Source organism: Cupressus sempervirens, chromosome 6, assembly GCF_028749045.1.
Source record: "Cupressus sempervirens isolate cs-2001-9-10 chromosome 6, ASM2874904v1, whole genome shotgun sequence".
NCBI lineage: Eukaryota > Viridiplantae > Streptophyta > Pinopsida > Cupressales > Cupressaceae > Cupressus > Cupressus sempervirens.
The window spans coordinates 343,656,153-343,671,632 of NC_143123.1; the positions used below are offsets into that span (position 1 = coordinate 343,656,153).

The 15,480-nt window shown below is 34.6% G+C and overlaps 1 protein-coding gene across 1 annotated transcript in view; it reads left to right on the forward strand.

Annotated features, from left to right (window-relative positions):
- The window catches only part of LOC149552540 (mannan endo-1,4-beta-mannosidase 2-like), a 77,396-nt gene extending 65,193 nt beyond the window's left edge, over window positions 1-12,203 (forward strand). The window contains exons 4-6 of the mRNA XM_089788118.1: window positions 10,671-10,793; window positions 11,041-11,252; window positions 11,402-12,203. Of these exons, the coding sequence (XP_089644244.1) occupies window positions 10,671-10,793; window positions 11,041-11,252; window positions 11,402-11,807 (741 nt within the window). The 3' untranslated portion in view covers window positions 11,808-12,203. The remainder of the gene's footprint in view (window positions 1-10,670; window positions 10,794-11,040; window positions 11,253-11,401) is intronic.
- Window positions 12,204-15,480: the final 3,277 nt, after the last annotated feature.

The following is a 15,480-nucleotide window of genomic DNA, read 5'->3' on the forward strand; positions in this document are numbered from 1 at the left end:
TTCTTCCCAGATGGTTCTAGCTTTGTTCTCTTTTCTTTAGGAATGTGCACATAGACTGGACACCCAAATATCCTTAGGTGACTTAGATCTAGTTTGATGCTTGTAAATACTTTTTCTAGAGTGGTATTTTCCAAGACTGAGCGTGGACATCGATTTTGAATGTAAACAACAATGTTAGATGCTTAAGCCCAGAACAAAGTATGAAGGTTTTGATCATGCATCACAGCTTTGGTTGATTCGACAATTGATCTATTCTTATGTTCTGCAACTCCATTTTGTCGAGGATTATAAGGTACAAAAAACTCCCTCTTAATCCCAACAGTATTGCAAAAATCTTTAAAAATTTCAGAGATGTACTCTCCTCCATTATCTGATCTTAAAGTTTTGATTTTCTTTCTTGACTGATTTTCTACTAGGGCTTTGAATTCTTTGATTTTTGAGAGTACTTCATAGATTCCTTTTGTTTTAGGAAATAGATCCAAGTTCTCTTAGAATAATCATCAATAAAGATTACATAATAGAGGCACCCATTTAGAGAGGGTATAGACATAGGACCACATAGGTCAGAGTGAATGAGTTCAAGTATTGTTTTAGATTTATGAACACTTTTGGGAAAAGTTTTCTTGACATTTTTACCTAGGCACAACCTTTGTAGACACCTAAGTGATTTGATTTTAGATTAGGTAACCCTTTGACAATTTTCCCTATAGATGATAATGCTTGGAAATGTAGGTGACCTAGTCTCCTATGCCATATTTTTGTAGACTTTGAGATTTCATGACTTAGTGCAAAATTACAGAGTTTATATAAACTCCCGTCTCTAACACCAATAATGATGGCTTTCTTGATGTTAGCATTTTTTAGGCCAAGATAGAACTTTGTCTTCTTGAAAAGCAATTCTGTATCCTTGATTAGAAAGGCTAGATATAGAGACTAGATTTCTTTTAATTCCAAGTACATCTAAAACATTGTTAAGTTGAAGAGTAATGCCAGAATTTAGATGAAAGGAACAAGACTCAATACCTTTAATTGGATGTGTGGAGTTATCCCCAATAGTTACCTCTTTTGAGTTGCATTCTAAGAAGTTTTCGAATTTGTCTCTAAAACCTGTTATATGTCGAGATGCTCCACTATCTATAATCCAAGTGTTTTTGTTTGAGTTTAACTCACTGGAGAGTGCTAGATAAAATGCATGCTTTTCTTCTACTTCCTCCTTTTCTTCTTCTATTTATGCTAGAGCAGCTTGAATTCTTTTACGTTCAAGGCAGACATTATGAGAGTGACCAATTTTGTCGCATTTAAAACATCTCACTTTTGACCAATCTCTTTTCTTATAAGGCTTGTTGGATTCTCTCCTATTTCGATTGAATTTTCCTTTCTTGTTGGAACTTATTTGAAGTGCATGAATGTCTCCCTCTTGATTTAGGCTTATCCCCCTTGAGACTAATCTTAATTCCTCTTGAGTAATTCAAATTTTGGAAGGTCAAGTCGAGAGCTTGGTCCTTGAATAAAAGTTTCCTAAGATAGAGGAGTCCCCTTAGGGCAATCATGTTAAGTTTTTTATCATCAACTTGACTTCCAATTGTAGCAAGTTGATCTTTTAGTTTAGAGATTCTTAGAAAATAGGAAGTGACAGTTTCCCCACTGTTCATTTTTTATGCATGATAAATCCTGCTTTAATGTCAGCAACTTGCTAGTATTATTGATTTCAAAGGTGTTCCTGATAGTGGAGAACATTTCAAATGCTATAGAAAGGCTAGAAATAGACAGGAGAATATGTTCCTTAACAGAGTCTATAATTATTTTCATGGCTTTATTGTTGTGCCTTTTCCACGTTGTTTTGTCTGGATCATTTTCTGGAATAATTTTATTCGTTTCTACATATTCTTCTAATTCCACTTCTCTTAGAATTATCATAACACGAATTTTCCGTGAAGAGAAATTTGATGCCCCCTCCAATCTATCCTCTAACCTTACGTGGTTAACCATTTTGATTTAAAAAATATGTTTAAAAAAATGGTAAAGTCTGAAATTTTATATTTATAAGTTCTGAATAAAATTTCTTATCAAAATGGCTCTGATACCATGTTAATTTATAGATCTTTGATAGAAATGATAACAGATTATATCAGACTTTACTTTGGATTACTTGAATGCAACAGGTAGATACCTTTAGAATGCTTCTGATATGCTGTGACTGGAATGCTGAATGCTAACAGGAATGTAGTTTGTAATCTGCAATGTTGCTTTGTTAATTCTGGGACTACAAAGTATGTTATGTCTTTCATATTGCCTTGTCCACTGATGGGAGTAATTATATATATAAATGTGAAGAGTTATGTCCCCATAGGAGCATGACTCTACGTGGTCATAAACAAATGTTTGTTAACCATAACCATTCAAAGGTTAATCATACCTGATAACATGTTTGATAATGATCTCAATGTTTATTGATGGTAATACAAATGAAGCCTGATCCCTGATCGGTGATGACAGATAAATCTGAAAGTAATCCGATGTGTATCGGTGGCAGTCGTAATATCAAGAATGATAGAACCCGATATGAATCAGTAACAACATATACACATGCCCAATCTGAATCACATTTGTCTAAGTTACACACACACACACACACACACACACACACATATGACAAAGCATAATATATTGAGATGCTCAGTATTAACTCGACTGAAGTTAAACTTTCAACAATCAGAACATTCATGGGTTAGACCCAAATTCTTTGTCAAGCTTTTTCTCCACACAAATAATTGCACCTAACCAAGTGAATGAAGGATTATTTCGTTGAATTTCACTCAGCTGAAGAACTTGCAACCTCTTGAGTTTTCATACAACATTTATTATTTAATTTTACAAAATCAAATTGCAAGTTATAAAATTTTAGTATTATAAAATATAACATATAGTGTAATAACATTGAATGTAAACAAGGAAAATAAAAAATAAAAAATAAACATACTTGTGAGAGAATTTAATTGCAAGAATCACGTAGATACCACTAGTCATAATTTTTTTTTTCCTATAATTGTGTTGAAAAATAAAACAACTGAATTTTTGAAGACATGAAGTGACCATACTGATCAAGAAAATACATGGATATCTTCATTTGAAAATATCCTTTTAAATACAAACTTGTAGCTAGTAACAACCCCCTCCTCTCTATATGGTGGTACTCTCCTTAGGAGTGAAAGCCATAGCATAGAAGTGAGCTTTCACTCAAAAATGTCACCAAAGAGATAATGATGCATCAAATTTAAAAGAACTCACTACGGGTTGGGCAACTGAACTAGAATTTTCAGTCATTCTATTTGAACCTAAATTTAAAAAAAAAACATTTTGAATTAACAACACTTTTAGTAATAAATAATATCCGCATTATAATCCCTTATTATGCATAATAATGTTTTTATTTTTTTATTTTGAGTACCCATTTCGATGACCCATTTTAAGTACCAATAGTAGGTCATAAAAATGAGTAATAAAATTTCATCATAAAAATAGGTAATCAAAATGGGTACTATAAACGGTTTCTCAAAATGGATCATAATAATGTGTACAAAAAATGAAACAAACTAATTTTTTTAAGAAAAATTGGAAAATATTTAATTTTTTTATTGAGAACTTGAAAAAATGGAAGTTCTACTCAGCTTTGATGGCTAAATCTTCCTTTTGCAACGATGGACAACCTATTGGTGTGGGTCGTACCTCATCATAGCTCTCAACTTTGAAAAAATATGAAGTGTCATTCAAAACCCAATAATGGCAGCTTGGAGGAAAAACATATTGTTCTTAGTGTTTTATGTTTTCCAAATGAGTGGGAAACATTAAAAACCCTCAAGGACGAATGTAGGCACTGGAGGATGTTATTGATTAAAAATATATTTTCTGTAATGAAAAGATCTTTCTTTGTGGCTCTATTGATCACAGATATGTGGGGGCCATCTTGGGTTTGTCCAGGCGGTACCTTGGGTGTATTTGGAGGCAAACTCGAATTGGACTAGTACTTGAACTATACAAATATGCAAACACAGGGTAAATTGCAAGGGCTTGGTAGCATAGAATAAAATTAATTAGAGTGAATGAGGTACACCATCACTTTTGTTGACTATCAAAGACATAATTTTTTGTATTGCTGTTACAATGCTTGTTTTAACGACAACAAAGAAATTGTTGAACATTTACATTATTAGTTCATCATAGTCAAGATCAAGCATAACCACACAAGTTCTGATATTAGCTGTAATTGGAAACTCTCTACAATCAGCTGAAATGATTCATTCATCATGTCATCATTGTACAAGACTTTAGTAGCTGTAATTCTTGTTAGTTCATTAATGCAAAAGTGTTTGCAACTCTTAGTTCTTCATTTGGGTGTCTCATGGCTCAAGATTAAACAAATGATTCACAACCAGAACCCCAACAATATTCACCTGCACAGTATCAAACTAATCTATGACTCTCCACTGTACTCAAAGTAATTCATCTTTTCATAGATGCAAGTGTTCGAGTCTATTTCCTGCACTAAAAAGGATTCTCCTTCGATTCATTGGGAGATGAATACTAAATTTCTGAACTTTCTTGTCACAATTGGATGGGGTGATGAACTTAACATTGATAGATGCTAAAAAAATATTGTGTAACTGTCATATTTGCAACAAGGGTTAGCTTTCCAACAGGTTGGCAAGTTCGTCAGCTCTAATACCAGTGAAATGTACACCCCTAATTTTAATTTTGAAAATCGCATCAACTGAAAACAAGATTTATTTCTTAACCTTTTCACAAATAAACTTGCATAAATGATTTAATTCCACCAATAACTTATATTGTCTATGATCTGACCTCTATAGTAAGGGGTTGTAATGACAACCATTAACTTAAAAATTAGTCAGCAATGCACACAGTGAGTCACTAAACTTTCTTGCCAATTCTCGAAGCTGCAGTGCACTCCTTGACTGAGAATGCTCTCAAATAGCTAAAGGTTTTCATTCTTTGATTCTAGAAACCAATGGGTTTCACCCATTGATCATAATTTCCTATGGGGTTTTGTTACAGAAGATAGCTTGAACATATGCTTAGGAAGAATAATAGCATAACATGGGTAACCATCAAATGAAATGTTTTCCTCGTTTTATATGCTGCCCACCCAAAAGATCAAACTACTTAGCCTCTACCTCAAAATGGTGCCAAGGATCAAATTTGAACAATACACACCACGTCATTGGTCGACAATATGGGCCTTACAAACTTTCTTGTCAGAGGTTCAAAGTTTCTCTCACCTGTCCATTCGGCATGTCAGGTGATAGCTTTGACACTCAATCCTTGTTGTACTATTGAGTTCATGCTATACTTCCACTTTGGAAGGGGTCAGGCAATATCTAGAAACCTTGATCTTTCCCAACACTCTGACATGCATTTAGTATCAGGTTTGATCCTGGATCTCTGAAAAAACTCTGGCATGCATCAACAAGCAAGTTCCTTTCTCAACCTTTGACAACTCTCTAGCATGGGTTAGGTGGAAGCCTCAATGCTTGATGTCCAAAGGAGGACAGAGAAAGTCTTTCCTCGTGAAAATTATTTGTCTTCAAGCAATCCAAATTAGGATGCTTGAGAACATCAGACCCTTTCCATGTGGCATCTTTGACTAGCAGGTTTCCCCATTTAATTATATACTCTATGATTCTCTCGTTCCTTTGTTGATGTGGGTATCCATCACTTCTTCTAGAATCAAAATCAACTTACTGTCATTGTCTAAGTGGGGCAACAACTCTAAGGGCTTAATGCATCACCCATGATTTTCTTCAAATAAGACACATGGGAAACACTATGAATCCTGCTATTTTGTGGGAGGTCTAGCTAATATGACTTTTTTCTTATCCACTTTACAATTCTGCATGATCCATAGTATTGGGATTTGAGCTTTTCACTTCCACCTTTTTTAGTATAATTTAACTCAGATCGCTGCAATCTTAGAGAAACCAAATCTCTCTCTGTAAAGGATTTCTCTATTCTCTTCCAATCTGCATAAGTCTTCAGTTGGTTCTGTGATTACAACAAATTATTATTTAGTGCCCTCAATGTCTCTTGATTGTAACCCATTAAGTCACCTGCAATTGGTGCCCCGTTGTCTGAAAGCAGTAGATCAGTAAAAGATAGTGTTGCAACCATATAGAGCCCCAAAAGGCATCATCCCAATGGATGTTGTGTGAGGTATTCTAGTAATATTCACCAATGTGCAAACATTTGATCCATGTAGTCTGCTAGTTTGAAACATAATTCCTTAAGTACCGCTTGATACACATTCACTATCTTTGTTTGTCCATTAGTTTGGCGATGGTAGCTAGTATTAGGTGTGAACTTTGTGCCTGTAATGAAAAATAATTCTTGCTGACAAGAATTGAGAAATCTACTCTCTGTCAATGACAATGTTCTTGGGCAAGCCATGTAATCCGAAAATCTCCTTGAAGAATATACTTGCTACTTGAGTTGCCTTGAGATTTGAAGCAATAACAATGAAATGTGCATATTTTGTCAACCTATTATCCACAACATAGGTATAGTCTTTTATGTCATCAACATTTCCTGTCCAATCAGCATCAGCATAAACTTTAAGCTCAAAATCACCTTCCTGTTTGTACCATAATCCATATTCTTCTGTACCACTCTTCCAAGCACCTTGAGTAAACCTATGATGAGGTCTATGTACAAGCTTTCCCATTTTTCCGTAGGAATTGTTAGTGGTTAAAGCAGGCTTGTTGGAAAATTTGTTCCCTCTTGTTATGTTTGCAGATCATGCCTTATGGGCTATGCCTATGGACATTCTCCTTCAATCCTTCCCATGAAAACCTCTCATGGATATGCTTTTGTCTTATAATACTTTTGTTGTCCTATTGTTGGTGTGTCATGAACAACTTTTAGAATCTTTTCCTTGATCTTAGACTCAGGCATGAAAATAATTGTGCTTTTGTAGAGGATTAGCCTCTCCTTTGCAACGTACTTTTCATCTTTCACAATCTCATCAATTATGTCAAAAACCAGTTTATTCTTAGCATGCTCAACAATAATGGAAACCCTCTGGCCAGCAGAAATAAATAACAAGCACAGAGCAGGCCAACTAGAAAGTGCATCAGCTACCACATTCCTATTGCCTTCTTATACTCTATTTGAAAAGCATAAACTTGCAACTTGCTTACCCATTTTTGTTGGCAATTATTCAAATTTTTTTGATCCAAGAAGAACTTCAAACAATTGTGATTTGTCTTCACAATTTTTTTTTTCACAAACTAAATATTTTGTGAACTTCTCAAAAGAATGCATGATGGCCAACATCTCCTTGTCATAAATAAAATATCCCTTTTCTAAATTGGTGCATTATTTGTTCAAAAGCTCTTGAATGTCCTTTTTGACTTAGAGGACAACTTCAATGCCTATTAGCATTTTGAGTTCAGTGTTGTCACTAATGTCAACATGTGTGCATCAATCTCAACTTGATGCAAAGATGTATGAGAGTTGTGTTTAGTATGGAGATTTGTGTTATGAGATGTTGAGGTATGTGGGAAAGAGTACCTGAAGTCTGGTTTGCAGGAAAAGAGTATTTGAAGTTTGATATGCAAGATAGAGTATTTGAAGTGCTCACATGATGGTTGATAGTGATAACGTATTTATAAGATGGAAGTACGCAAAGCTGAAATATGTAGGAAATAGCATTTGAAGTTCCTATGGGAGACTTCTTTGCATTCTTTCACATAAGACTTTGGTGGTTTGCAGTTTTGGTGCGTTAATGTATGATCGATGAAGGTTGCACTATCATATTTTTAGGTCTATAGAAGTTCAGTGGAAGAATCCGTGTTTGTTGTTTTCTGACAGTTAGCTTGGCTACAAGGAATAGTTAGGACAGGTTCATAGAATGCTCCACATTGGCATTTCAAGTTGTGCAGTATGGTGGGCATGGTTCTAATGTCTATCTAGTGTTCTAGTTCAGATTTCTTTTGATGGTTTGCTCCACAAGTGAAGACATGTTCTTCTAAGTGTGATATTATTATTTGTGTTGGTCACTGACTGACTTAGCAAGTGTGATGAACTGATTCATCACTTATTGGTTTGAATATGCTTTGGAGGAAGAATTAAGAGACTGCATCACATGTTGTGGCAGTAAATAGAATCTTTATATATTTGAAGCGTTCAAAATTTTTTGGATTATGGTATCCAAAAGGCTCATATTTCAAATTGGTAACTTATATTGATGCTGGTTGGGTGGGATGCATTGATAAACGGTGAAGTAATTGTGGTGGAGCTTATTTTCTTAGCTCCTGGTTGGTTGCATGGTTGAGTAAAAAGCAAGATTTTGCATCATTACAGCATCTTCATGCTGCAGTTAAGTACTGTGGATGAAACAAATCCTGAAGGATATTGGAATATCATTTGATGAACCGATCTCAATTATGTGTGATATTCCACTGATATAAATATTTCTGAGATTCTGTTACAACATTCTAGAACAAACACATCTATCAGATATCATTTCTTGAAAGAGAAGGTTTCGGACAATGAGGCTAGACTTGAATATGTATCTACAAAGGAGCAGATTGTAAATAACTTTCCGAAACCATTGCACCAGGATACTTTTGAGTGTCTCAGACATAAATTGTGGGTTCTGCCCCTTCCTAGTGCTCAGTAAGTGCACCGGTGTGTGCATTAGTACAGAGTATTATATACTTATTATTTTTTGGATCAATTCTTGGTGGCTTCCTTTTAGAGGGAGCAGAGTAAGTTTGTTAGGGGGAGTTTTGGCCCTTTTGTCATTATTGCCAAAGGGGAGAAGAACAAAGATATTAATGATGACATTATTTGATATTCAGTTGTTTCCTTTGTTATAGATGAATGTCGTCATCAATGACAAAGGAGGAGATTGTTAGAATGTGATGCTGATGCTATCATTGTTGTTGTCATTGAGGTCAACATATCACATGTTTGGATGTGGATTTGATGTTTTGGTGATCCAGTGTAGCATGCCTCGGTTGATGCGCTATGAAGATCTATCTTTAGCTGTGTTCGTCCTGGTCCTATTGATCTTGCCACATAATATGGTTCATTCCTTTGGGTCCGGTCCTTTTTGGAACATGGTCATGCTTCAGATCAAGTGTTTGTGTTGTAATGTATAGATCTTATTTCTTGGTTCCAAATATTATGGTGAATGTGTAGCATGTTGCTATGAGCAAGCAGGTTCTGTGTGGTCCACATTTCATTCCTTACTACCAAAAGAATGTTTTGTTGTGACCTATTTCAAATTGTAGTCGGCCGACTTAGATATTTGTGGGCGCATGACATGGTATAAGGAAGTGATGATTCTATTTGATGCTAGAATGCGAGTAATGGGCAAAGTGAATGTGAATCTGAAGAGGAAAGATCTATGTATCGATGAGTATGCCAATTTGTGTAATCAGTACCAGACTGTAATATCATTCTTGTTTTGCTGATTGTTGGTGACAGTGATTTCAATGGTGGATTCCATTTCTTTATTTTTATTCAAGCAGCGAGCCTTTTTGTATTGACAGTGAGCCTTATTACTTCTAAGTTCTGAATAGTTAGCTCAACTGACAGTGAGCCAACTAACAGTGAGTGTTATCTACAGTGAGAAAACTAGCAAGTGGCCTCTGTAAATATTACCTTAATCAGTGTTTCTATTCATAAGAATTAACTTCATATTTTTCCCTGTCTTGAGTGTCCACAAATTCTGGTGCTCATGGTGTATGATATTTTTGTGCTTTCCTGTTCATGTCTGTTTAAAGTTTCAAATTTCTCTAAGTTTGCGCCGAATTGAATAAGGTTAAGAAAATTGTTTTAATATAACTACTATCCCTACCCCCTTCCAACCCCCCCACCGTCAGTTGTTCACCTTGTTCAACATCTCTAGCATATGAACTAGTCTGGCAGAGAATTTATCAATTGACCAAATCTCTCTTCCCTACATCATGGTGTTGTCAGTCTCCTGTGAATCCTGTTATGCTAATAAATAAAAATTGATCATAGTGAACTAGACTTAATGAGATACATCCTTTCTATTTCTATTATAGATTATAGTTGTAGAAGTCCAGTTTGGCTTTATGATGATTACTTACATTCCTTTTTTCAGAATTGCTCTTTGTAGTGTGGCTGCACAGAATTTCTTAAAGCTTTGGATTTGAAGACCATCTTTCCAATAGCTATATTTGATTTATGGTTTATTTTGGCTATCCTTGAAGGGTGGCAATGTTATTTTCATATTTTATATTGGCTCTTCTAGTGATTGCTATTAAAGGTAAATTCTACAGTTTTGAAGTTTAAACTTTATGTTTCCAGACTCCTTTTCCTTGAACCAATAATCTGGACTCAATAACTTGTGGACTTAATAACTTGTTCATATTTTAAGCACATAGTAGAGAATTCTGCTTGTGTAGCATCATTGATTATTTTCTTCTTTCAAGTACACTCTTGACATCTTGGTGGGGTGTCCTTATTTTTTGACATTGAAGTGACAGGCTGTTTCTGCAACTTTTCTTTGATGAAATTTATCTATCATCTTTCTGAAGAGAAATCTAGCTATTTTAATAAACACAATATTTGGTAAAAAACTCTGTACACCATATTCAATCTAGCCTTCAATGTTGTCACAGAGAATTTTGACTAGAAAAAACAGTCTCAGTGGAATTCAGTACCGAGACGAACCTGCTATCTTTGCATGGGAGCTTATGAATGAACCTCGTTGTCTTTCAGACGTGTCTGGACAGACTCTCCAGGTATACCTCAATAGATTTTTGAATCTTCAGATTTGGAAAGGTCTATTTAATTGAATTCATCTAGCTTGCATTGAGCATATCCCACAATGAATAGAAAGTCATTCAGTGTCTCAATGATTGATTCAATTTGAAATATTTATGCATTACCAGATTATTCGGTTTATAATATTCAAATTCTAAATATTGGAAGATATAAAATCATTTCTTTTTTATGTCATCATCTGGGGATTTTTGTCCTCAACTGCAGGCGTGGATTACAGAAATGGCACAGTTTTTGAAGTCAATTGATGGTAATCACCTTCTAACTGTTGGGCATGAAGGTTTCTATGGGCCAACAACTCCAGAAAAATTTGAAGTTAACCCAGGAGATTGGGCGCAAGCACTTGGTGTTGATTTTATGCACAATTCAGCTGTCGAAGCTATTGACTTTGCATCAGTCCATGCTTATCCTGATAGCTGGTGTGTATTTTGTGAGATTTTTATCATGGTTTGAAAGTTTTAGTCAAAGGAGGATAATAACTTTAGTTTCTATTTTATGCCTTGTTCTGTCCACTTAAGGTTAAATATTTATTTTGTTGCTGAAATCAAGTTCTATGGTATTGATGCAGGGTTCCAGATAAGGAACTTGAAGGCAAACTTATATACTTTTCTAAATGGGTGAAATCTCATATTGAGGATGGAGAGAAAGTCCTGAAGAAGCCGGTAGTTTTCACAGAGTTTGGATTGTCGTCACTATGTAAAGACTATGAAGCGAGCCACCGAGATCTCTTTTTTAAGACAATGTATGATAAGATATATGAGTCAGCGAAGGAAGGTGGAGCTGGAGCTGGAGCTATGGTTTGGCAATTTGTACTAGAAGGGATGGAAGAGTATGGTGATGAATTTTCTCTCATCCCATGGCAGCGGCAGTCAACTTATAACAGGATAATAGAGCAATCCTGCCGTTTGCAAATTCTTAGGAGGACTGAAGGTGAAGAAAAGCAAAGGTTATCTGCTGCCTGTGCAAGCTTATAAACAACTTTTTTTGGAATCTGCAAACTAGGGGTTATGGTATGATATGCTATTAAAATTCAAAGTCTCGGGGTTGTAGGAATCAGATATCAGGAAACCACTTCTTGCTCCATTGGACTCTGCAGTGGCAGAGGTACATAAAATAGTTATTCAACCGTATACGCGAACTGTAGACTGTATTTTTTGTATAAATATTGAATTTCTTTGTGAGTGGCCTATTTCAAGACCAATATCTTTTGAAAATTTGGATAAAATTATAAGTTGGACTTGAGAAGCAGCTGAGGCTTACACTACACAATTTCAAAACTACTACTTCAGTACCCTGAAAAGCATTGTGTCCAAGAAATCTTAAGGGGCTACTGATGAAGGCAATGAAAAAATCTGATTTGAGGAAGGAAATCAATTGCTCATCCGATGAAACAATTTGGCATATTACGTACCATCTGAGGTTATATTAGCATTCTACAAATATTCATGGTCTTTTCCCTTCTTGCGTATACCCTAAATAGTAGTTTTGAATTTTACTGGCAAGGGACCACGCCAAAATTTAACTTGTGCTTCCAGGCTGCTTGAATAAGAGGAAAAATGAAATGAAAAATCTAAAATTCACGAGACCGTAAGATCTATTTGCCAACCAAGCATTGTCATCAAAGAAATGAAGAGATGGGTTATTTGTTGAGTGAGGTCCGATGGCTGGGTCAGTACTCCTTGCCATTCTTAGAGCTTAGACCCAGACTTCCAGGTTTTAGCCCTTGACCTTCTTTGTTCTTCACTTTTGCTAGTTGAGACTTGTCACTAATAGGGGAGATTATGAAATTAATACATGCGCCAATATTATAATTATAATTATTAATAATAACATCAGATTGACTTCAAAGACAAGATTTTTTTTTTTTTTTCGAATATGGTATACAAGTGAAAAATAAATATGAAATGTATTTGTGAAACTAAAATTTCCACATAAACATAAAACTACAATCTATTATGTACAATTGTTGGTAGTTTGTAATTTTTCATCTACTCAATTTGCATTTTATGGATAAAACATGAATATTTCAGCCATTTCAATGTGTTGTAAATTGACATATGATGGCTTTGGGTGCATTTGAAAATTTGTTTCATTGTGACTATAAGTAAAACATTTGAAAATAGTTACGCATCTGAAGTTATGAAAAATCAAACTCTCAAATTTTTGATAACTAAGTGAATGTTAGAAAGGATTATGATAACAAAATGACGCCATCATTTCTGAATTAAGCAACTGATTATATAGGCTTATCAGAGCCATAACAAAGGAGTTATGCCTCAACTTTGAATTACCATATGATAAGCACTGTCAACTCAGGATTTCATCATTTGGAGGAAGATGAAGTGCTTCAGTAATCTCATTTACTGTATATGCTCGCTTGTATATAAATTGCCCCATGCTATGAAGATTAAAGAGTGATATAGCTTAAACTCTTCACTTAAAGATGGCTATGCATACCACCTATCAATAAAAATTGTATACTTCATGATCGTTCCAAATGCTAATTCTAGAGAAGTCAATTACTGCCTGGGTTCAAAACGTGCCATGTTAGTGGAGTTGATGGCGGCCACACATTAGCACTTGACCATATTACACGTTTATGTGTGGGTTTGAAAAGTCTAATAAAAAATAATGAGAATTTAATACAATTTTAAATTTATAGATAAGAATAAGTTGTATATTTTATAAATGTATTAAATAAAAAAAACTAGGTCTCTTTCTTATTAGACATAGGTTCTTATGCAGCTTAAAGGGGGTTCAATATTAAAAAGTCAATTTGGTTTGCCAATAATACAAATCATGTGTAATCACTTACAAGTCAATATTAAACCCACAAATGAGGATCACCACCTCAATCACAATACAAGGTAATCGACACATTGTAACATGGACACATGTTGACCTAAGACATTGACAACTGCCTCCTCATTGCAACTACTTGGACCTTTATTGCCTATGTATATGTTACAACCCTAAACACTTAGACAAGACCCTGTCCCATTATTCTAACCAAAATGTATCGCCATTCCTCCTTAATCACCTCAACAATAAGCTACTTGCAATTTCAAAATTAACTTGTGTAAGACCACCAATAACCACTAAGGAATAATCAAATCTTAATTGAAAGAAGCCATCAGATGAATTCTTGCAAGTAAAACTTCAATTTCAAAATTATAAATTGTAAGAGTGCACAAATTAAAGACTAGTAGACTTCAAACCATCTAATTCATCTCATTCAACACCCAATGACGAGCACAAAGAAAGTAGAGTGCAGTGTAGCAAGAATTGAAGATATTTATCCAGATATATACGTGTTTATTATTTGTTTATGCTATTTCTATATTACATTTTCTCTATCATTTACATGTATTCATGCATTCTAATATTTCATTCATACTCATTTATTTTTCAATTTTTGTACTTTCTTTCTATTTCTATATTACCTTTTCCATTCATACCATTTTCAAGTATCTATCCATTCATGTTTATTGTTGAGGTGGCCACATCTTTTATGCTTGATGAGGTGATACTTTTGGCTGGAATGATTGGATAGGGTCTTGTCCAAGTGTTTAGGATAGTAATATAGACGTAGGCAGTGCAGGTCTCAATAGTATTTCCTCCACGTTCATTTCTTTTTAGTTTTCCATACCTCTATTGTTATGTCTATACTACCTTTAATGTTCATATCATTTTCACATAGGTATCCATTTTACTATTTCCTTCATGTTCATTTCTTTTTTGGTTCTCCATACCCTTGATGGTTTCTCACACCCTCACATTTTTTGGGTTGTTTCTATTGTTTCATTCATGTTCATTTCACTTACAATTTTGCAACTATCCATGCTTCTATCCCTTTCTACTATTTTGCTTATGTTTATTTCACTTATAGTTTTTTACTCATTCATGTTTATGTGTTTTCTACTGTTATAATCATGTTCATTTCACTTTAAGATATGTAGTCCCTTACTTGTGCTCTTTTCTTCATGCTTATTTCACTTACTATTTTCTATACCCTTATTTCTACCATCTTCTACATGTTCATTTGGGTTACGACTTACTAAAAGAGCAGAAAGAAAGTGGGTGATAAATAATTGAATATATTTTCTCAGGTATTTATGTGTTCATTAGTGCTCTATTTTCCCCCTATATTATCTTTTATGTTTCAAACTCCTAACTATTGTTTCCTTAAAGTTTATTCCACTTGCAACTTTCTACCCCCTTTTCGAGTTTTCCCTTCCCTTTCCTTTCGATTACAATTTTTTGTACCCTTATTTCTAGTTTTGCCTTCATATTCTTCATTAATGATAGGAAAGCTGAAAATTGAGTGGACATGAACCTCTCTCTCTCTCTCTCTCTCACACACACACACACACACACACACACACACACACACACACACACACACAAACATTTAGCTCTATATTCCAACATTACTTTCTGACAGAGGGGGCACATTATGTAAAAAGTTTTTAAATATTTTTTTTCCAAATGTGCCCGAACATCATCATAATTTTGACTACCTAATCTACGCTAGTAAGATTTCAAATGTTAAAAGGGAATTCCAAAAAAAAAAAAAAGACCAAATTATTTTCACAGTCGACCACACGTGAAAGGGTACTATTCAAACGTGACGTTTGAGCACAAGAT